Genomic DNA, 23,795 nt, shown 5'->3' on the forward strand with positions numbered 1-23,795 from the left:
ATCTGCAGAAGGATGGCAATGGCAGAACCTGCATTTTTTTGTTAAAAAAAAAAAAAAAAAAATCAGTTAAATCAGTAAATTAATATTAATGTTTTTCACCCTTCAAGGTGGCAATTCTGTTTATATTGTTTTTGATGAAAGCTTCACACTAAAAACTGCAATACCAACGCGGAAAACAAACTCACCGCTTGTTTGTGTGGGAAGCGTTTGTCTCTCCCCCCCATTTTCTGCATGGTGGGGTTGCCCTTAAGCATTCTACTAGACTTAAAGGACCTAGTTTGGCTTTTAGGGGGAACACCACACACTTTTTGCCCAATTTTTGGGAGGTGGGGTTCCTTTTAAAAGTCCTACCAGGCCTTAAGAGCCTGGTATGGCTTTTGGGGAGGAACCCCACACACTTTTTTTTTCTTTTACATTAACTGTGGATCCCTCCTAACCTTCCTACCCGACATAAAGGGTCTGTTATGGATTAGGGGGGGGACCCCATGCTGTTTGTTTTTTTATTTTTTAAATGCTAGTCGTCTCCCCCCCAGGCATGATATTTAAAGGATTTTTTATTTATTTATTTTTTACTTTAAGCAATTAAAAATGACTGCCCCTTTAAAAACATTACTTTTTGAAAAAAATGTTCACTGATTCATGTCCCTCAGGGCAGTACCTGAGTCCCATGCCCCTTTTATGGCCAATAACTTGCATAGAAGCTTTCAAAATGAGCACTTTTGAATTTACACGTTTGAGTCCCATAGACTTGCATTAAGTTCAAAGTTCGAGGTCAAACATTCAATAAGTTCGAATGTTCGACTATTCAGTGCATGTGCACGTTACGGTAAGCTCAGCCTTCTAGATGGTCTGACCAGACCTGCAATGAGAGCAGCAGGGGAGCACAATCTATAGGCGGCATTACTGAGCGGGAAGCAGAGGTCGCCCATGTAATCACCAAATATAATTCTCCCATGTACAATATATCAACACTTTGCAAGTTTTTAAGCAAAAGTATGAGACAATTCAGTATAAAGCTTCCTCTGATTTGCTGAGGTGGATGGATAATGTCACAATCTCCGCCTCTTCCAATCAGAGGAAGTTTTGTACTCATTCAGAGAATACAAGGCTGCCCAATCATGGTTGAGCAGTCTTCCAAAAAACTCTCCAATAATCCCCAAAGAAAAGTCATCCTTTCACCCTTGAAAGTACAAACATCAAAAACCTTTTCTCCAATACCTTATACCCAATATCTAATGTTCTTACTGAAACTAATATCCAAAACAAAGTCCAAAATTTGCAAAAAGTAAACCTTTCAAATGTTGTGTGAAATATCCAATTAGATTCACCGCTCTAGATCCAGGATACCTCAAGAAATATAAACTAAATATAGTGCGTTATCCTTAAATCAATCAGTGGTATGTGATTCCATGCAAAACCACTAGTGAAGGAAAAAAAAAACTAGATGATGAATAGACACAGCACTCTGTGAACCTCTAATTCAAACCGTGAATTTCAGAACTTCAAAAATATAAAAATAAGTGAATTTCAAATTGGATTAAATAGAAGTGAACAATCCGTGACTCCCCACACTTGTGAGGTGAAATTCACAGCAAACTAAACAACCTGTGATAATGTGCTACAATCAATGGGGCCACACAATAGTGGGATTCAATGCCGTTACCCTCTCTCAGCATCCATCAGCATAAACCAGCACTTCAGGGTATTATCCGCTTCCACCATGCGGGTACGCCCAATTCAATCTCCTCCGCTCCTCGTAAGGGCAGAGAAGGCCATCATCAGTGGAGTGTAAAGGGTAATATAACAACTTTAATAAAATCTTACATTTAAATACAGGAAAAACTGTACATCCTTCCCAGCAGTTCCCACAGCCGAATTCCAATATTAAAGATGGCCGCGCCGCTCCTTCCGGTTTTGCGTCTGATGTCACGGCCCTGACGTGTTTCGTCACTTCCGACTTCTTCTCGAGCGGTGAATCTAATTGGATATTTCACACAACATTTGAAAGATTTACTTTTGGACATTTTGGACTTTGTTTTGGATATTAATTTCAGTAAGAACATTAGATATTGGGTATAAGGTATTGGAGAAAAGGTTTTTGATGGTTGAGCAGTGCTCAGCCCAACTCAGTTTTGTTCTGGGTGTGGAACGGGAAGTTCGCTTGTGCAGCAAGAACACAGTGCCGTATACTTTGTTACTGAGGCTACATACAGTTTATACCGCACGCCCAGCGGGGTGCACCTCTTAGTGTAGGAAATCGGTTGAGTCAGTTTGACTCAAACGAACTAGTTAAAGCGACCGTAAAGGTGGAAATCAACTTTAACGGGAAACTCTTTTGGCTGCCTTTGCCACTGTTCTGTCTATATTTCTTGGTCAATAGGTAGGCTAGTTTGTTCAAAACTCAGATAGAAGCTTTCACTGTGCATGTCATGTGTATGTGCTGCATTTATTGGAGGCAGCCCTCTGCAATGGTGCCCATTAAGAAATTACAGAATAAGTTTGTCTTTGATGAATTCAGCTTCTTTTTACAGCACGGCTGCCATGTTGATTAGGAGTCCTTAAATCGTGTACATCAGCAGCATTCACAATTTTCTCCCGCCTGCCATCCCAGCTTGGAAGCTGGAGACCAGTCATCCCTCCATAACACTGCAGATTTTTGGTTTATTCATTTTTTTTGCATGAAATATCATAGCTGCATTATTGTTGAAGTCCCTCCTGAGACATATTGCTGACACGGCATCCAGACTAAGGGCCGAAGTAGTAACCATCTTCTGTGTGATGTTGTAGACAGTACCACAACCTGGACTGGAAGTAGAACAGCAGCTTACACACCCAATATGTCTCACCACCAGAACGGACATCTTCAGCACCATCCACCCATGCCCCATCCCGGACATTACTGTAAGTTTTTTTTTTTTTCCAATGTTGTTTTAAATACATTGATCAGTTCCATCCATGTCTTTCTTCCTTTTAGGGTTCTTGGCTATAGTAGGTCATTTCCAAGCTTGGCAACAATTTGCTAACAATTTTACGGATGTCCACCTGTAGTTTTTATAGTTTGTATAAGCTAAGACAGCGACCTTCGGGGAACAGGGAATCCTTCCATCCCAGGGACCATTGCGTAAAGTGATACTAAACACACATTGTTTAAGTTACATTATCCCTTCTCTTTCTGTATGGGGATGATGGCACTGCAGTTATAAAAAAAAAAAAAAAGAAAGAAAAAACTCTATATACCATTTTTCCCCAAATCAGTATACTGTTGTCACATGACCCAGCTCTTTCCCAGCCTGTCTGCAGGGAAACCGTATCCAAAGAACAAAAGGTATACCGCTCAGGCAAACAATCCAGATCAATCCACGACAGGTGCAGGCTCTGGCTCGCCACCACACACGATGCAATAGGAAGAAAGGTCACCTGCACACCGAAGGATAGATGAATAATGGTTATGATCAAGCATGAGATTGTGTGAAACGCGTTAACAAGTCCTGTATTCATATCCTGATGTTTTGGGTGTCCTATGAATCAATAAATACACACTATATTCATCTATCCTCCGGTGTGTGGCTGACCCTTCTTCGTGTTGCAGGGAAACAGTGGCAGGAGTAGCTTCTAGTCTTCTGCTGTTGGTCACGTGTTCAAAATAAAGAAAAAGCCTTTGGGACACAGAGTAAAAACAAACCCAAAATTGTTTTAAATTGTCATACAATTATATATATTTGAAATCAAGTCTTTATTAATTTTTTTTGCACCAACATGGTGTGGGGCGATTTCTGCCAGTAACAGGCTGTGTCACGCCCCTCCAGCTTGTGTGTTAGAATTACAGGAAGGTGAAGTCTCCATCAATCAAGATGTAATATCCCACCCCCTTTGTGTTTAGCTGGTTAGTGGGTATGGAGGAGGAGGAGCGTAAGTGGGCTGTCATTTATCACTGTGTAGTCACACGGGCTGCCCAGATGTGATAGTGAGGAAATGCTCAAGGTAGAAATACGCTACCAATCCCCAACTGCCGTGGGGTCATGGTCAGAAGGGTGAGACAGAGAACAGCAGGATCAAGCAGTTTTTTTTTGCAGAATACAGAAAAAGAAATCCCATTGTGACTGAGTGAGTATGAACAGCATGTAATACAGCATTTATTAATAGTTTTAATGATGTGGATTTAATGACACTTTCAGGCTTACGTTAACACCTGATATTTTAGTTTTGCATGGGTGCATCAGGTGCATGAAGCTGTTGTATTGCTCAGCCCTTCCCTATCCATGCAATAACTCCGTTGTGGGCGGACCTTTCAAAGGACACCCGTTGGTAGGAAATGTTGTGATCATGCGTTTATCTACCAGCAGACACTGCAGGGTGCTTGTATGGAATTGTATTTCTTCTGGAAATATCTGATAGCCACGGAACCCAGGCTTGGAACAATTTACTATTCCTAGCTTGAGTGCAAGACACGTAATCTGGCATGAGCTCTCACCCCACCTTGCAGTGCAGATTGCATGAGTCCCAGACCTGCCTGGCATCAGTTAATAGTGGACTGTTTCCAAGTCAGAATGAGAATGTGCAAGCAAGATGGGGAGGTCTGTGTGCATTCAGGAGATTCTTTCAGAATAAAGGTACATGCAGGGGCGGACTGACCATTTGGAAACTCAGGCTCTGCCTGAGGGCTCGGGGTCAGTAGGGGGCCCCATGAGATGCCCCTGGTACCTTTTTCATAGGTTTTTTTGAGTTTGGGCAAGGACACGGGCCCCATGATCCCCTATTGCCTGGGGGCCCCATGAGTTGTCAGTCCGCCCCTGGGTACATGCATCACCTTTTGGCTTCTGCTTTTACATTGGAGACACTGTCACCTGCTTATACAGAGGGTCAGTACTTCCTGATATCCCCGCACCTCACGGGTAGGATGATGTCAGGGCCTAGGTGAATTAGGTCACTATACCACCCTCCCCAAGTGCCCATTATGTTGGCCTGGTGATTGTCCTCTCAGATCTGAGCACTGTCACATGGGGAATGTCACGTTTCCCAATATCCAGAACCCAGTCCCCGCACCTCATGGGTAGGATGATGTCAAGGCCTAGGTGAATTAGGTCACTATACCACCCTCCCCAAGTGCCCATTATGTTGGCCTGGTGTTTGTCCTCTCAGATCTGAGCACTGTCACATGGGGAATGTCACATGTTTCCCAATATCCAGAACCCAGTCCTGACAGAGCAGTCGGGGGGGGGGAGCACATATCTGTGAATGTACCTTGCTGTTTCCTGGGGGGGGGACTTTTAGCCCCCTAACTGGGCTAAGTGACATTACCTCCAACAGCTTCATAGCCATTTCCTTCCTAACTGGTTTACTTTCCACAACTTTGCTTTAATATTTACATTTTGTTTTCTTCCCAACACACACATTTAGAATGTGGGCAGTTGAATTTGAAGCTGGGTACACACTATAAGAAAATCTGAAAAAACATTATTTTGTAAAGCGCTGCGCAAACGGTTGGCGCTATATAAATCTTGTGTTATAACAATAATAATAATAAAAAAATTCTGTACAAGGAAAAATCTGATGATTATCTGATTGTTAGTATAGTGCAGTGGTCTCCAAACTGCGGCCCGGGGGTCAGATGTGGCCCTTTGCTTTTATCTGGCCCCTGGGGCACTATTTTTATTTATTTTTATTTTAGGTACTTATATAGCGCCATCAATTTACACAGCACTTTATACATATATATTGTACATTCACATCAGTCCCTAACCCTCAAGGGGCATACAATCTAAGGTCCCTAACGTTCATTCATATATATACATATTAGGGCAATTTAGACAGGAGCCAATTAACCTACCAGCATGACTTTGGAGTGTGGTAGGAATGCAGAGTACCCGGAGGAAACCCACACAGGCACAGGGAGAACATGCAAACTCCAGGCTGGTGGTGCCGTGGCTGGGATTCGCCCGAGTACTGCCAGGCAGAAGTGCTAACCATTTAGCCACTGTGTTGCTATTTCTTTCACTGATACCAACATTGGGGTATAATTCCCACCACTGACACCAATGAAGGCGCTCAGTTTCTCCCAATTACACCAGAAATGGGGTCCAATGACACCCAATGATGGGACACAATTTCTCTCAGTGACACCAACAATGGGGCCCTGTGACACCAATGATGGAATACAGTTCCTCCAAATGACACCAGAAATGGAGCATTGTTTTTTCCAGCTGATGTCTAGACCTTTTCTGCTCCCGATGGCCACAGTCCGGCCCCCCTAAAGTCTGAAGGACAATAAACTGGCCCTTTTGTTTAGAAAGTTTGGAGACCCCTGGTATAGTGCTTTCGACAGCTGTATCCTCTTTGGACAAAAAACAAACAGATGCAACCTAGAAAATTTTTATTGTACATAAACACAACATTAGATTTTCGCTATGGAAATAATCAGAGGAAAAATGCGCATGATCAGAAGCAAAAAACGACCCGCAATAAAGTGGCGTCAAACATAGAAATCATATACAACAAAGACCGTTTGCCTTTGTCATTTGAGGATTTTTATACACATTAATACCATTCTCTGTTACATCGTGATATGCACATTCACTATGATTTTCTCATAGTGTGTACCCCACTTTAATGAATAAGTTGGAGCTGTGATCACTTAGAATCCTGTGTGCTACCAAAAATCCTGTTTTTAATTTCCCTCGCACAATTGGGTATATAAAATGAACCTGAATTCACCTTATTTACTAATAAACATCCACTGTGCAAAGTAAACACCCTCTTCTCTCTTAGTAAATCAAACCTAGTGTGTCTGCCCAACACTCAGAATTGCAATAATGTAGATTTTTGTTATGTACCTTGATGCTGATTGCCATAGGAATAGCGTGGATTTTGTAAAATCAGAAGAAAATAGGTGTTGTTCATAGCAACCTATTGGTTATAAACTGGAAACAGACATTTGGTGGTTGTTGTAACATAGGTTTCCTTCATTGTTATGAAGAATCTGCTACTTCTATACACTGAGATTATCAGATTGTGGAAACAGCACAACTGTTTTTATATATCTTAATGTTTGGACTTCTCAGATTTTTCTTTATTGTTGTAACTAAGCATGGTAATGTCAAACAATCAATACCAAGCCACTTAAGAAGGAAGAATTTTGTTTTGCAGGGCCTGTTCACAATGAACTTGCATTCCAGCCTCCAATTTCCAATCATCCAGGTGAGCATGAATATACTTTTGAGTTCAGCAATAAATTATAAGCAAATCATTATTTCTTTTTCTTTTTTTTTTTTTTTTACAGGTGATAAAATAATTTGTAAAGTGTTGTAGAAGTACCGTATTTATTCGAGTATAACGCGCACACGTGTATAATGCGCACCCCTAATTTTCGATTAAAAATCGGTATAAAATTTTGTTTCACTTTTTGAAGAACCAAAAATATGAAGAACACTGAATTGTGCAAAACAGCAATGCTTACCGTAACGTGTGGGCGAGGCGAGGAAATGAAGAGGCGACCATATGTTACAGCGGATAAGAATTCTCACCCCCAGTGTATCTCGCCAGTGCGGGCCGCCCACTGTACGCGACGAGGGGACGTAGAAAAAAAAAAACGATCCCCTGTTTTCGCCGCCCCTTAAAGGGGCGGGGCCGGCACAGGGGACGTTTTTTTTTCTTCGCTCTCGCGTACAGTGAGCGCCTGCGCCCTCAATGGATCGGCCGCCACTGCGTCACCCCACCCCAGCCCTCGTTTATAACGCGCACCCAAACTTTGATTTCTTTTTTTGGTAGAAAATTTTGCGCGTTATACTCGAATAAATACGGTATTTTAAAATTAGTAAAGTGTTTCAGAAGTTTAACTGCATGAACATTTATTCCATTGTTCAGCACTTTGTTACGTTTAAACATTTACATTACTGCCTTAAAAGGCCAGGCTATCTAAAATGAATATTTAGTTTCTGGGAGATACTGCTGAATCAGAGAACCAGCTAAGGGCTCGTTCACACTTGACTAATGCTTCCAAAATGCACCTATAGTGTTTGACGGGCGTTAGGCATTTGGGGAGCGTTTTTAACGCTCCTCAAGCGCTCCCCAAACGCCCTATGGACATTTTTGAGGTGTTTCATAGACATTTTCCAAGTGTTAAAACCGCACCCCAAACTCCTATAATGAAGTTAATGGTATTAATGCCCTGTAAACGCCTGCCAGACCTTTGAGGAGCATCACCATGGACTTGAATGGGAGGCTTTGAAAGGCTTCAACTCCTCCTGACTGGACATAGGTGTCCGTTTATGAACCAGCGGTAATAGATCGCTGCTCAGTTCTCCGGCATTCTCGGAGAACACAGTTCTCCTGTGAATGCAGTTTATGAAGCAGTTCTCCGAACGAAGGGAGAACGGTCTACAAACGCTGGAGAACGGTCTACAAACGCTGGAAAACGGCTGATTTTACTATAATCTCGCGAGATTACAGTAAAAGATCAGTTTACTAAGCAGAGGTAAATTATCTCTGCTGAGTTTGCGGTCCCTCCGATTCTCAAGATCTGGGCTGGAGAATCTGGAGGGAGAACACAGATCTCCAGTGAAGAGCTGACATGATCTCCTGAGTGTCATAAACTGTGAATGACCAGAGAATAGCTGAGATCCGTTGAATTGCAGCTATTCTCTGTTTCATAAACGGACACAATAAGGTGTCAATTTTGACGCAATGTTAACACTTTAGTGTGAACAGCACTATGTGCTGCCATGTGTATAATTTTCATAGGCGTTTGAGGAGCGTTAAAAATGCCCTTTAAATGCCTGCAAAATGCCTGCTTACAAAGCTAGTGTGAACTTAGCATAATTGTCACCCAGTGTCAGCTGCAGTAATGGGATCTACAATGTCTTTCTACTCTACAAGTGGGCTATAGCATAAAGATATGCATTACACATTTTCCATATCCCCAGGGTATTCCGAAATATCCATGTTGCTCACAAAAAGTACTTGATATGATAAAAAAAAATAACTGTTTCATAATAAAATCCAACATTTTTTAGGGAGATGTAGTGTTTCCTGTGTCAATCCTTGTTGGACTGCATAGAAAGAAAAGATTTTGTGTAGGGATGAACCGAAATTTCGGCCACTGAAATATATCAGCATTTTGCCGATACAGGGGACTGTGTGTACTGCAGATGTGGGGGGGGGGGGGGGGCAGAGGAAGACAGGAGAGGAGCAGTGTAGACAGTGACTGGCTGTCACTATATTTCAGTTCCAGTTTTTAAATGCAATTGCTGGGGTTTTTTCTTCACTATAACTCAAAGAATCAGCTGCCACTTTCCCAGAGCTAAAAGAAACAACGTTTCATTTTAGTTTCTTTCCGGAGCTAAAATGGTGAAGAAAGGGGGAAAAAAAAAAAAGCTGACAATTGCATTTACAAAACGGCACTGACTTATAGTGAGAGCCAGTGAGGGAGCCTCTCTGTATACACTGCCCCCCCTCCATCCTACAATGATGGCTCGTTACTCAGGGGACTGTTGTTCCCCTATGTGATAGCAGTAAAATTATAAGTTTAAAAAAAAAAAAAATATAAATATATATATATATATATATATATATATATATATATATATATATATATATATATACATACACATGAAAGTAGAAAAAAATACAAAAAAAACAGTTGGAGCCTCCCCACCCCCACATACGCATACGGGTTCGGTTTTCGGCCACATGCATTCTGAATTTTCTGTATTGGTTTCAGCACCATAATTTTAATTTCAGTGCACCACTAATTTTGTGTTAGGAAAAAAAAAAACATGTGCGTATTAAATTTGTTATACTATAATTGTATCCGACAATTACAGTATTACCCACTTGCCAGCCCGCCACTGTAAATATACTCAATCACATACATGTGTATGTCGTATGCAGCGCACACCACCTTATGACTGCCATGTACACAGGACACAGTGGATTAGTTGGATGCAAATGGAGAAACAGAAAAAGGGCGCACTGACCTAGTGCATTATCGTTTAAAATACTTTATTAAAGAAACAAAAATAGGTATCAAACTCACAATGGACATAATAACACAGGCATGTCAAACTGAACAAGATGTATGATCCAAACAACATCTGAGTCCATACGATGGACTCAGATGTTGTTTGGATCATACATCTTGTTCAGTTTCTCCATTTGTATCCAGTGTATTTGGACCACCCCGGTCTGTTGAGGGCAGCAAGCAGTGCATATTCCAGAAAATTCCTATTGGGTCTACTGAGTCCTTTCCTAGCGCAGGAGTAAAGTGTTTGTTACAGCGGATTAGTTACGGGTGATTAGTGTGAAAAGAATTATATAAATTTCATTTGGGTAGTGTTGCATGGTCATGCAATTGCCAGTTAAAGTAGCACAGTGCTGAATAGAAAAGAAATGTTTTGGTCATGAAGGAGATAAAACCTTCTGGAGCGCAAGTTGTAAGACACTGAGCAGTTCCTGATGGTTGGTGGGGACAGAAGCTGTCATTGACTGCTGGGGTTGACAGTTGCACACAGGGCTGATAGCTGTCAAGGGGGATGACATAGATTAATATATATCCTCAACATGAGGCCTTGTCAAAGGTAGCATTTATAGACACAGATGCAGGAAGGAGTTAAAATGTGTTCATTCGCATTTATAATAACATGTAGCACGTTTGAGTATGGTTAATTTTTTTCCTTTCCCGGCAGCCCCTGAGTATTGGTGCTCTATTGCTTACTTTGAAATGGATGTTCAGGTGGGGGAAACCTTCAAAGTCCCTTCAAACTGTCCCATTGTCACCGTGGACGGTTATGTAGACCCATCTGGCGGTGATCGCTTCTGCCTAGGTCAGCTGTCCAATGTACATAGAACAGAGGCTATTGAGAGAGCAAGGTAAGCTTCATTAGAATACGCACAACAGTCTCAATGTCTTATGAAGCTTTATTATGGAAAGTTGCAGTTCACACATTAAGAATTATTGTTTAATATTTGGCTTTACACCCGTTAGTATGCAGTGCATGGATTTTCAGTATAGTATTATGGTTCCATCCAAGACACACAAGCTCATACAGCCTATTCCTGCCATTCTATTCATCAGTTGTAGCGGTGGCACAAGTACTGTATATTCTCCCAGACAGGATTCCTGAGCACTGCAATGTCCCAGTGAAATCCGACAATCCGATACTTGCTATGAAGCCGACCACATCTGGCCCTTAAAGTTTAGGTAGCGGAGTTTCAGGGAGTACCAAGAGTTTTCCCAGAGATAAAGTGAAGTGACCCAAAAATCCTAGCACAATCTTTTACTTAATGGAATTAAAGAGCTGTAAGTTTTCTCAGTTCTAGTGCTTTTCCACATGTTCAATACTTGTGTGGTGCTGACTGTTGTGTCTCTAATCACTCTCAGGTTACACATAGGGAAAGGTGTGCAGCTGGAGTGTAAAGGTGAAGGTGACGTGTGGGTGCGCTGTCTTAGTGACCATGCCGTGTTTGTACAGAGCTACTACCTGGACAGAGAAGCCGGGCGTGCTCCCGGAGACGCCGTTCACAAAATATATCCAAGTGCATATATTAAGGTAATTTTTAACTAAATCCTACTTTTTACAGCTAAGTGTTTCCACTGAACATGAATTCTTTAAGGTCCTTAAAATTATTATTATATTTATTATACAGTATTTATATAGAGCCAACAGTTTGCTCAGCGCTGTACATTACAATGGGAGACAATACATGAGACAGTACAATATTACATTACATTACATTACATTGAGTTTATATAGCGCCAAAGGGTTTGCTCAGCGCTGTACAATAGAATAACAATACAGTGCGATACACGAGGGGTTCGAGGGCCCTGCTCCATGGAGCTTACAATCTAGGAGGGAGGGGATAGTGGTACGGGAGGGAAAGCTGTGGGGGATGGAGTGGTAGGAAGAGTGGAGGAGATCGGCAGTTAGCAGGGGGTGGGGTAGGCTTCCTGAAGAGATGGGTTTTCAGGGTGCGTCTAAAGGACAGGAGAGTGGGTGATGGATTGGGGTAGGACGTTCCAGAGGATGGGTGATGCCCTGGAGAAGTCCTGGAGGCGGGCATGGGAGGAGGAGATCAGGGAACTAGAGAGAAGGAGGTCTTGTGAGGAACGGAGAGTGCGTTTTGGGTCGTATTTGGATATTAGGTCGGTGGTGTGGTTTGGGGCAGAATTATGGACAGCCTTGTACGTCAATGTTAATATTTTGAATCTGATCCGTTGGGCGATCGGAAGCCAGTGGAGGGATTGGCAGAGGGGGGTGGCGGAAACGGAGCGGTTGGTAAGGTGGATGAGTCTGGCCACCGTAAAATGAAGGCCTAGTACACAATGGCATCAATAAGGGGAAGTTGTTAAGGCGGAGCTCCACCCAAAAGGGGACGTTCTGCTTTAAGCCTTTGTCCCGCGTTCCCCATTAAGGATTGGCACGTTTTGGGGAGTGGGTACCCAAATTTGACAGATACCCGATCCCACTTCTGCTGCGATCGCCTAGGTCAGTGGTGGGTAACCTTTTTTTTCAACTGAGCCAAATCTCGCCAAAACCACGATTTAAATTTATTTTGAGAGCCACATTTTTAAAACTGAAAATACATCCCCCATATAGTAATACATCCCCCATATAGTAATTCATCCCCCATATAGTAATTCATCCCCCATATAGTAATTCATCCCCCATAGTAATTCATCCCCCCATAGTAATTCATCCCCCCATAGTAATTCATCCCCCATAGTAATTCATCCCCCCTATAGTAATTCATCCCCCCTATAGTAATTCATCCCCCATATAGTAATTCATCCCCCATAGTAATTCATCCCCCATATTAATTCATCCCTCATATAGTAGTAGTAAGTAAGTAGCAAGTAGTAAGCCAAGTCCCCCCTGTGTCAATTCACTTACCTTTGCTCCGCGCGTTCCTCTCGCCGTGTTCCCCGCGCCGTTCCGGTCTTCAGGGCGGACTGTGAGAGGAGCCTAGCTCCCCTCACGTTCGTCACGCTGCCCCGCCTACACACATCCTAACAGCCAATCACTAGCTATCAGGATGTGAGTGGCAGCGAGACTGGCCAATCATTGCTGGGCTAGCTGCAGAGTCCTCGGCCGCCCGAGAGGAGGGAGGGGAGCGGGCGCCCGGCACACAGAAGAGCCGCATTAAAATGTGTAAAGAGCCGCATGTGGCTCGCGAGCCGCGGCTTGCCGACCACTGGCCTAGGTGATCAGAAGCGAAAGATGTCCTCCCTCTCCGTAGTCTTCTGGAACACTTGACAGGTCCCATATGCCTACGGCGCCATTCACAAAGCGCAGCGATTCTCACGCATGCACAGTGGGCACCCGGCTGTGAAGCCGCAAGCTGTCACAGCCGGCTTCCCACACTGAAGATGCCGGCACCAGGGAGAGAAGATGGCTGGTGAAACCAGTGGTGGTGAAGACACTGAGGGACAGGTGAGTGGCTGTGTTGTAAAAGTCAGCAGCTACAGTTTTTGTAGCTGCTGACTTTTATTATTTTTTTTTTTTAGGTGGAACTCCGCTTCAAGAGCAGCTCTTTAACACGTGCTCCCTTGATGTCCATTCTTAAAGTGCACGCGCTCCCTACCCGGAAATGCAAATCATGTGTACATATACGTGATTTTGCACAGCACAGCCACTGTGTAGCAGCACTTCTGCTATAGGGCTTCTACTATATTTGCAGGCAAATCTGTTAAATAAAAGACAGATTTGTGGTATGATCGGTCATATTTTCAATAATAAAGACAAAAGTTGACGATTTCTGTCAGGGTATTTAAACGTTTTGAGCACAACTGTATGTGCACATTTCCCCATACTTTATCTTTTTAAAAATATATTAAATATAGAAAAGTATCTGTTAATCCTGTCTGAAATCCAATGAGCTTCTAATGCCCCTTTCACATGGGGTTGACCAAGTTCCAATCAGCATGGGATCTACACTGATCCCCTGCTGATCAGAGCAGAGCGGGTGGATGGCCATGTCCATTGTCCATTCAGAGCAGGCACCGACAGAGCCTGCTTTATGGGCTCACCTGGCTGCCCTCTGATCCGAACCACCTAAACGGAGGGGAACGGATCCTCTTCAGTTTCTTTTTAGCAGATCAGATTGGAGGTAGGTGGGTGTGAACAGACACAAGTTTGTTTACTAGACAATATGGTAGTGTGACAAGAGCACCCCTACCTGAAAATAGAAGGTTACTAAATGATCCACGCGGAGTAATATGAATTCAAAAAATTCAAACAATACTTTATTTGATCACTTAGATCATACGGAGGTTAAACATGAGCACGGTGAACATGTCAAACAATTAAAATCATGTTTAAAATGCACTAGGCGTCTTCATTGTAGGGTCATTTTGGCAAGTAGGGCACCATATAAGGCGATGTGGGGTAGTGGTGAGGTAATACTCCTAGATTTCCATGGATTTCCAGCCTATATTGGAGTAGGCCATGTATACAGCAGATATTTTCCAATATATGTCAGGAACCTCCTGGTAAGTGAAAGCTGGAACACAGACAAAACACAATATATGTATAAGAATATAGGAGTTAAATCACCTCCAGGCCTCACCACACCTCCCTCTCCACCAAAAAATGGACACTTCAGTTACCTTCTCAGTTGTAAGACTGTCATACCCGCTTCTCAAATATAGGGACCTCCTGGGTAACCACCCCAAGTGAAACAGTGTCCACAGTACCAGATGATTCTGGGGATATATGTGAAAATGAATATAGGTATATAGATCACAGGCATCAAGTAAACCCAGAAAACAAAAAACATAACATGGGTATATTACCATCAATGAAGATCAAGAGGACCCCCGTCGACTTGAAATAAGATCAGGTCCTTGATGCTTGTACAGAGGTGCATAAGGGGGTGGGAAGCCAGGTAGTCACAGTACATAAATTCCAGACACATATACTGTGTATACAGCAGGCCGTGAGAACCTGAGTCTATATACCCAATGGAGGGTTTCCAAAAATTACTCAATCAGAGAGAATTGAAGCGGTTTCATTAGGATATGGCTATGTCACAGCATACAATGCCTAAATAGGGTAGCGTGTATATATATATATATACAAATTATCCTCATGAAGAGGATTTCAAAACATTCCCCGTGTGCACAGGGTAAATAGGGCCCACATAAGATACCTTCTGAACTCCATATATGCTCTATGAATCTAGACAGCTATAAGCTTAAATAACTTGCCACCGGTGGAAGATATATTCCCCTAGGGGATTGCCGTTTGCAGACCGCTGTAATAGTAGCCTTATGGTAGTTGTTCAGAGGGCCTCATGTCTTCCTAGCAAGGAGCTGTGACACCGCCGTTCCTTCCCACCTCGTGGACGCCACACCCTATGAAGACGCCGAGTGTAGTGACGTCAATACGTTGACGCAGTCTGCGGTGATTGGCGGACGAAACGCGTCAACGTATTGACGTCACTACGCTCAGCGTCTTCATAGGGTGTGGCGTCCACGAGGTGGGAAGGAACGGCGGTGTCACAGCTCCAGCTTATAGCTGTCTAGATTCATAGAGCATATATGGAGTTCAGAAGGTATCTTATGTGGGCCCTATTTACTCTGTGCACACGGGGAATGTTTTGAAATCCTCTTCATGAGGATAATTTGTATATATATATATATACACGCTACCCTATTTAGGCATTGTATGCTGTGACATAGCCATATCCTAATGAAACCGCTTCAATTCTCTCTGATTGAGTAATTTTTGGAAACCCTCCATTGGGTATATAGACTCAGGTTCTCACGGCCTGCTGTATACACAGTATATGTGTCTGGAATTTATGTACTGTGACTACCTGGCTTCCCACCCCCTTATGCACCTCTGTACAAGCATCAAGGACCTGATCTTATTTCAAGTCGACGGGTGTCCTCTTGATCTTCATTGATGGTAATATACCCATGTTATGTTTTTTGTTTTCTGGGTTTACTTGATGCCTGTGATCTATATACCTATATTCATTTTCACATATATCCCCAGAATCATCTGGTACTGTGGACACTGTTTCACTTGGGGTGGTTACCCAGGAGGTCCCTATATTTGAGAAGCGGGTATGACAGTCTTACAACTGAGAAGGTAACTGAAGTGTCCATTTTTTGGTGGAGAGGGAGGTGTGGTGAGGCCTGGAGGTGATTTAACTCCTATATTCTTATACATATATTGTGTTTTGTCTGTGTTCCAGCTTTCACTTACCAGGAGGTTCCTGACATATATTGGAAAATATCTGCTGTATACATGGCCTACTCCAATATAGGCTGGAAATCCATGGAAATCTAGGAGTATTACCTCACCACTACCCCACATCGCCTTATATGGTGCCCTACTTGCCAAAATGACCCTACAATGAAGACGCCTAGTGCATTTTAAACATGATTTTAATTGTTTGACATGTTCACCGTGCTCATGTTTAACCTCCGTATGATCTAAGTGATCAAATAAAGTATTGTTTGAATTTTTTTAATTCATATTACTCCGCGTGGATCATTTAGTAACCTTCTATTTTCAGGTAGGGGTGCTCTTGTCACACTACCATATTGTCTAGTATGCATTTTTTTGGGTTTATGGATCCACACTTATACAAGTGAGTCGGAGATAAGATAATGACACTAGCTATTCGTGTCATTTTAGGTGGCTTGTTTCTGCTCTATTTTTGTGACAAGTTTGTTTACACCCGCTGATCCATATGGACCATCCAGTCAGGTCTGCCTCAAAAACTGACAGGTGGACCTGATCAGATTGCCTGTGTGAAATTTGTTCTGCACCAAAATGACAAGCGGTGTTGTCAGCCTGCTGAACTACAGACTCATCCTGTCCATAGTTCCATAACTCCCCCTTGTTCACATTGTGAGCACTTGTTTCCCTCCCACACAAGCTGCCTGCTGTGTCCTCTGCTGTACATTACCTGTTTAGCAGTCAGTAGTACCAGTGCTGTTGCAGTGTAAGCCCGTGTACATTGATTTCTTTCCCAGAAAAACACTGCTGATGCCTTGACACCTCAGAGTCTGTAAACACAATGGGGATGATTTACTAAAGCTTGAGAGTGCAAAATGTGGTGCAGCTCTGCATAGAAACCAATCCAATTTCAGGTTTTATTGTTAACCAATTCAATTTTCCCCCTTCCCTCCCAGGCCATTTTTCACGTTTCAGCGCTCTCACACTTTGAATGACAATTGCGCGGTCATACAACATTGTACCCAAACTAAAATTTTATAATTTTCTTCAAACAACTAGAGCTTTCTTTTGGTGGTATTTAATCACCGCTGGGGTTTTATTTTTTGCTAAATTAACAAAAAAAAGGCCAAAAATTTTGAAAAAAAACACATTTTTCTTTGTTTCTGTTATAAAAGTTTGCAAATAAAAAAATTGTTCTTCATAAATTTAGGCCGAGATGTATTCTGCTACATGTCTTTGGTGAAAATAACCCAAATTAGGATGTATTTTTTAGTTTGTAGGAAAGTTATAGAGTTATAGGAAAGTTATATATTTTACTATGACCAAAGTAGTACAATGTTACATTGCTATAGAATTACTTTGCTATAAGCAAGCATTTACCTGAAAATTCGATTCATTCAGGTTTTTTTTTTTTTTTTGTGCTTCGCTGTGATTTGGCCACAGATAATCACATGACATGTGCATGTGACCTGCTGTGACCATTCACAGCTAGACACTAGTATACAATGGATGGCATGAATGAAGCCATCCATTGTATACAACTGTCATGTGACCTGCTGTGATTGGTCACAGCAGGTCACATGGTGCCAGCAATAGGGGCTGGTACTCAGATCTGTCATCGGCCGTGTCCGAGGTATACGGCCGGTGACAGATCGCGCCGCTGTGTGGCTCTGCAACCGCGCGAACTGTGCATGTGCGGGAGGACGCCAAATGGCGTACACCCCGGAAAGGTAATGCATTTTTGCGGCTGCCAAACGGCTATAGGCCGGGCTGCAAATGGTTAAAGCTTATTTGAACAAGTTGACGTTAGAAGCTGGCTGCTATACACAGCTGCATCAGATTTTGCGCTTTCCGGTTTTAGTAAATCTCCCCCACTGTGTGTATGGAAAGAGCTCTTGGGAGATGTAAATCTGGGAGCATGTCATTCGGGACTGGACCAGGGCACCCTGCTGATCCCGTCTCCCAGCAGCTGCCCCTACACTACCTTTACATGCCTGGTGATGTCACAGGAAAAAATAAAAGCTTTTTCTCTTTGTAGAAACAAGGTAAAAGAAAAAAAAATGCTGGGGCATGTTCTAGAGAGGGGAAAGCTGCATATGGCTAGTTTAATTTAGCTAAGGTACTGGATTGCAGAACCTTTGTGCAAGAAGCAATTGTTCTGCATGACTTTATTTATGGAGGATGAGTATTGTCACACTTGGATGGGAAGTGTTTTCGAGCTACAGAACAACACCTTCTTTTCCTCTTCATAACATAAGGGAGAGGAGTTCTGTAGTCCACAGATATAGCATGGAACAATGTAACTGATAAGAGTGCAGCAAAGACAGAGAGCACAGGAAGTCATCACCTCACTGGGTTCCTGGTAAGATGAACAGGTCATTTTTTGCACCCGGCAAACCAAACGTTCAGTTGCATATCCATCGGACCAATACCCCTTTTTTCTGGGAATTTATTTGCCAAGTGAAGCCTGTCCATTTCTTCTGGTATTTAGTGCTGGCTCGCATATATGCGGATTGAACTGTATTCAATCCGCAAGACATGTGAAATAACATTGCTTTCTATGGTGCCTGTTCACATGTGTCCGGTGCACTGGCAATGCGGATTGAAAATGTGCTGAGCAGTGCGGTCAGGTGCAGATTGCAGGCTATTGACTTCTGTGGGAACCGTTTCTAAAACCACACGTGTGAACGGGATAAAATCCTGACCTGAACAGCTGAACAACTACTGTGTCAAATAGCTGTGAAATGTGAGCTTCAATCTGCACCGCACATGTGTGAACCATCTCTAAGTAAACATTGTGACCCATTTATACAAACTGCAGAGAGAAGAAACTTCAGCTGTAGCCATAGCGGCCAGTCCGCATTGCAGTGATCATTTTCTCAAATGGTTTATATAAAAAGGAAGTTGCCCTTTATCCCAGTTTTTTTGTAAATGGGTTCCAAATTGTGAGTAACATTGACACGCTTCTTATTTTTTTCTCTTTAGGTATTTGATCTACGGCAGTGTCATCGACAGATGCAACAGCAAGCAGCTACAGCCCAGGCAGCGGCAGCAGCACAGGCAGCAGCTGTAGCCGGAAATATACCTGGGCCGGGATCTGTTGGTGGCATTGCACCAGCCATAAGTAAGTAAATATATGTGTACCAGTAAATTACACGGGTGTTTGTAGTTTCATTTAACCGCTTGCCCACCGGAGGATTTACCCCCCTTCCTGACCAGGCCATTGTTTGCAATACGGCGCGACATTACTTTAACTGACAATTGCGTGGTCATGCACCACTGCACCCACATTAAATCAGTGTCCTTTTTTTTCCCCCACAAGTTGAGCTTTCTTTCAGTGGTATTTGATCGCCTGTGCGTTTTTTTATTTTTTTATTTTATTTTTGTGCTATAAAAAAAAAAGACAATTTTGACAAAAAGCAATATTTTTGACCTTATACTATTAAATATGTCCAGTAAAAAAATTTAAAAAATCGAATTTTTGTCATAAATTTAGATCAAAATGTATTCTGGGACGTCTTTGCTAAAAAAAAAAATCCCAATACGTGTAAATTAATTGGTTTACAGGAAAGTTATAGCGTCTACAAATGGCGGTATGAATGCCGGAATTTTTAAAAACCATTTTTCAACTAGTAACGGCGGCAATCAGCAACTTATAGCGGGACTGCGGCGAACATTCTGACACGGGGGTGGGACACAACTTGGTGTCATTGACATCCCCAGTGACACCAATACAGTGATTGGTGCTAAAGAAAAAAAAAAAAGCACTGACAGTGTGCTAATCACACTGGACAGGAAGGGGTTAACATGAGGGGCGATCAAAGGGTTAACTATCTGCAGGGAGTGTTTTACTAGGGGATGTGGTGTTGGTGCTTCACTGTAAGCACACTGCTCCGGATGGCTGTGCTGTGCACAGTCTTCCGGAGCAGTGTGCCTCAGCTGACGGAGGAGGACTGTTAGTAAACAAAACAATCTTCCTTCGTGTCGGTGATCGTCTAAAATCACCAGGCGCCGGCAAGTAATTCCTGCCAGGATCTGGTGATTGACAGCTGCGAATGGGGGAGCGGGTAGGGCGCATCCGCAGCTCGCGTGCGCCCCCTACCTGGAAATGCAAAGTCACGTGTGTGTGTGTGTATGTGTATATATGTGTGTGTGTGTATATATATGTGTGTGTGTGTGTGTGTGTGTGTGTGTGTGTGTGTGTATATAAATATATATATGTGTGTGATTTTGCGCACCCGTGCCACCCTGTAGCAGTACATCTGCTATAGGGCAGTCGAGAAGCTGTTAATGTGCCTTGTTTTGCATTCGCAGCAGCAAGTTTCCGTAGAACAAGCTTGACTTTGGAGACCATTCCTTGCTGTACCCAAATTCCTATTCTGTCCAATCCTCCGTTATCTCTTAATGTTGTCTTTAGAGAATTCCTCTAAGTGAGAACAGATGGAGTGTTACAGATCCTGTAATAATGTCTAATAATATAAAGATAAAATCACAAATTAAATTGGCTATGCAGTTTTCCATTCAGACCGTGTAATGCACCAAGCCAAACCGCTAAATAGAAATCACCTTGTCGCTGGTAATCTGTGGTTCTAGAAACGCCCAATTGTTGAGTAGTGTGAGGAGCACAAACGAGGCATTTCAGCCCCCACCTACTCCGCTGGTTTTCTTACTCTCAGGAAGAGTGCTTGATGGATCAGCATGTTCTCATAGAGAATGGTTTACCCTCAGCCACCAGCCAGATGACATGACATTTTTCAGTGCATGTTTAACTAGTAGGCCGAAGAGAAGAAGCTCCAGTCTCTAAAGCTGAGCTCCAGGCAGATTGGCACAAGGCAATAAATGAGAAGTATAGCCAAACTTTTTTTGGGCTGTACTTCTATGGATCACAGGAGTGTGGTTCGTTCTGCACTCCCGTGACCCAGTTTTAGCTGACGGCAGGCTAAATCCTCGGTCACAGAGGTGGTCCCGGCTTTGAAAAGATTCTGACCATGGTCTGGATCTGCACAGAAGCCAGACCAGTAGCTGGTTCAGCCTCCCAGAATGCCGTTGAGATCCTGAGCCAGTCTCTCACCCCTTTCACAGCCCGGTGTTCCAAGGAGGGCTGGGGGGGGGGCAGAGAGCTGCTTGATAAATCATGAATTGTATTTTTTTTTTTTTTTTTTTTGTAAATAACCACTTAAAGCGGAGTTCCACACACCGCTGGTTTGCCTGCTCCTCCCCCACCCCCCTCCACTCACATATTTGGCAGCTTTTGGGGGGGAGCGGATACATGGTTTTGACAGGTACCTGCTCCCACTTCCTGCTCAGGTCACCGTGGTGACGTGGACCGGAAGTTCGGCCCCTCTCCATTCTCCCACAGTCCCCTGGGAACCGTCACAGGTCCCAGTAGACTGCCGGACCAATCAGGATGTGCAGCGCGACTCGCACAGTGGGCACCCAGCTATGAAGCTGCAGGCAGTCACAACCTGGTGCACACAGTTTAGATGCCTGCACGGGGGAGAGAAGGGATGGCACGGATGAGCATGTCGCTAGACCCAGGGACAGGTAAGTGTGTGTTTATTAAATGTCAGCAGCTACAGTTTTTGTAGTGTCTGACTTTTAATAAACACAAAAACAGCTGGAATTCTGCTTTAAGCGCCGGAAGATTTTACACCCTTCATGACTAGGCCATATTTTGCAGTTCAGCACTGTGCTACTTTAAACTGGCAGTTGCGCGGTCATGCAACACTGTACCCAACTGAAATATATATTATTTTTTTTTTGCACAAATAGATTTTTGGGTGGTATTTGATCACCACTGAGTTTTTTTGTTTATTTTATAATAGTCAAAAACAAGACCCAACATTTTGAAGAAAAAATATTTTTTTTTTACTTTCTGCTATGAAACATGTCTGATAAAAAAGAAAAAAAAACATTTCATAAATTTAGGCCAAAATGTATTCTGCTACATGTTTTGGTAAAAAAAAATCCCAAAAAGTGTATATTAATTGGTTTGCATGAAAGATATAGTGTGTACAGACACTAGTATGCATACTGGAATTGTTATACTTGTAATGACGGCTAACAGAGACTTCTATTGGGACTGTGGTGGGGAATCTGACACTTTGTGGGAATTGACACTGACATCACCAGTGACACTAATACAGTGATCAGTGCTAATAGTATACACTGTCACTGTACTGGTGACATTGGCTGGGAAGGGATCTATAACATGTCGGGGAAATCAAGGGGACCATGGTTAATTGTGTGCCTTACAAGTGTTAATGTGTCTACTGTGTGCTCCTTTTTTACTACATCGATTTTTCTTTTTTCCTGCTCTGTAGGGAAAAAAAGCAAACTGATCGTTCCCTCTATATAGAGCTCTGTGTTTATCAGCACATGGCTCTAGGCTGTGATTTGACACAACAGAACAGCGGGTCCCAGACGTGAATCATTGGCCAAGATCTGTTGATGAACTCTGTGTGTCAATTCACAGAGGAGTAGGCGGGCGGGGTTGCACGCGCGTGGTCGAAACCTGGAAACAGGCAGTGATGTACCAGCGCATCGCTGTGCTTATAGCCAACAAGAGGTTAAAGACCGCGCAAGAGCTGGGATTTGATTTGGTTATCAGCCGTTTGTGGTTTCCTGCAAAGTAGAACTCAGACTGGGAAAGGAAGAAGCAACTTAACCACTTCCAGTCCGGGCACTTTCACCCCCTTCCTGTCCAGGCCAATTTTCAGCTTTCAGCACGATCACACTTTGACAATTGCGCGGTCATGCAACACTGTACCCATATGAATTTTTTAGCATTTTTTTGAGACTGATAAAGCTTTATTTTGGTGGTATTTATTCACCGCTGGGATTTGTATTTTTCTATATAAATTAAAAAGTCCAAAAATTTTGAAAAAAGTTTTTCTTATAAAATTTTGCAAATTTTTCATAGATCTTGGCCAAAATGTATTCATCTATCTTTTTAGTAAAAAAAAACCCCAAATTAGTTTATAACCAAATATTATAATTTAAAAATGTTTTTTTACATTTTTATTTTATTAGATTCGTTTTTTTTAACATACTGTCACCCTAGCGCGTGTGTGTGTGTCAGTCCGTTTTTTTTTTTTTTCCTTTTTTTACACTGATTGCTTTTACATACATATAGGCTGTAAAAGCAATAAATTCTTCTCTCTGGCTGCATTACTGCAGCCATGGAGAAATACTATGCGAGCTGTGATTGGTCACATGGTACAAGGCTGTTGTGAATAGCCTTGAACCATGTGATCTCTGTGATCATTCACAGATTTCACACGCAGTAAGCAATGATGTCAGAAGTGACATCTTGCTTACTACTATTCATGTGGTCACTGATTGGCCAATCAGGGATCACATGATTGGGACCGCACACAGAGGTCCCGTACAGCGATCTGTGCGCAGCGGGCACTGATTGCGGTGCCGCGCGCTCCCAGGCAGTGGATGTGGGGGGACGTTTAGAAACATCCGGACGTTTATCGACATGGGCTGGACAGGAAGAGGTTAAGAAGCCAATCGGTTGTAATGCAGTTCTCATATACTAACAAATAGTGTGTTGCTTGGAGGAAAGAGCAGAGTTACAGAAATGACCTCTTAGCTCTGCTGCTT

General features: G+C 42.8%; 1 protein-coding gene across 2 annotated transcripts in view; it reads left to right on the forward strand.

The window, feature by feature from the left end:
* The window catches only part of SMAD4 (SMAD family member 4), a 78,937-nt gene that overhangs the window by 48,750 nt on the left and 6,392 nt on the right, over positions 1-23,795 (forward strand). Inside the window, exons 7-11 of one of the 2 annotated variants that reach the window (XM_089681615.1) lie at positions 2,788-2,901; positions 7,144-7,194; positions 10,680-10,863; positions 11,375-11,543; positions 19,170-19,308. In XM_089681615.1, the coding sequence (XP_089537741.1) occupies positions 2,788-2,901; positions 7,144-7,194; positions 10,680-10,863; positions 11,375-11,543; positions 19,170-19,308 (657 nt within the window). The remainder of the gene's footprint in view (positions 1-2,787; positions 2,902-7,143; positions 7,195-10,679; positions 10,864-11,374; positions 11,544-19,169; positions 19,309-23,795) is intronic. The other variant, XM_089681616.1, reaches the window with a different exon arrangement.

This window comes from Staurois parvus, unplaced genomic scaffold (genome assembly GCF_062004578.1).
Source record: "Staurois parvus isolate SC_StPar_1 unplaced genomic scaffold, SC_StPar_1.0 ptg000272l, whole genome shotgun sequence".
In the NCBI taxonomy this organism is placed as follows: domain Eukaryota; kingdom Metazoa; phylum Chordata; class Amphibia; order Anura; family Ranidae; genus Staurois; species Staurois parvus.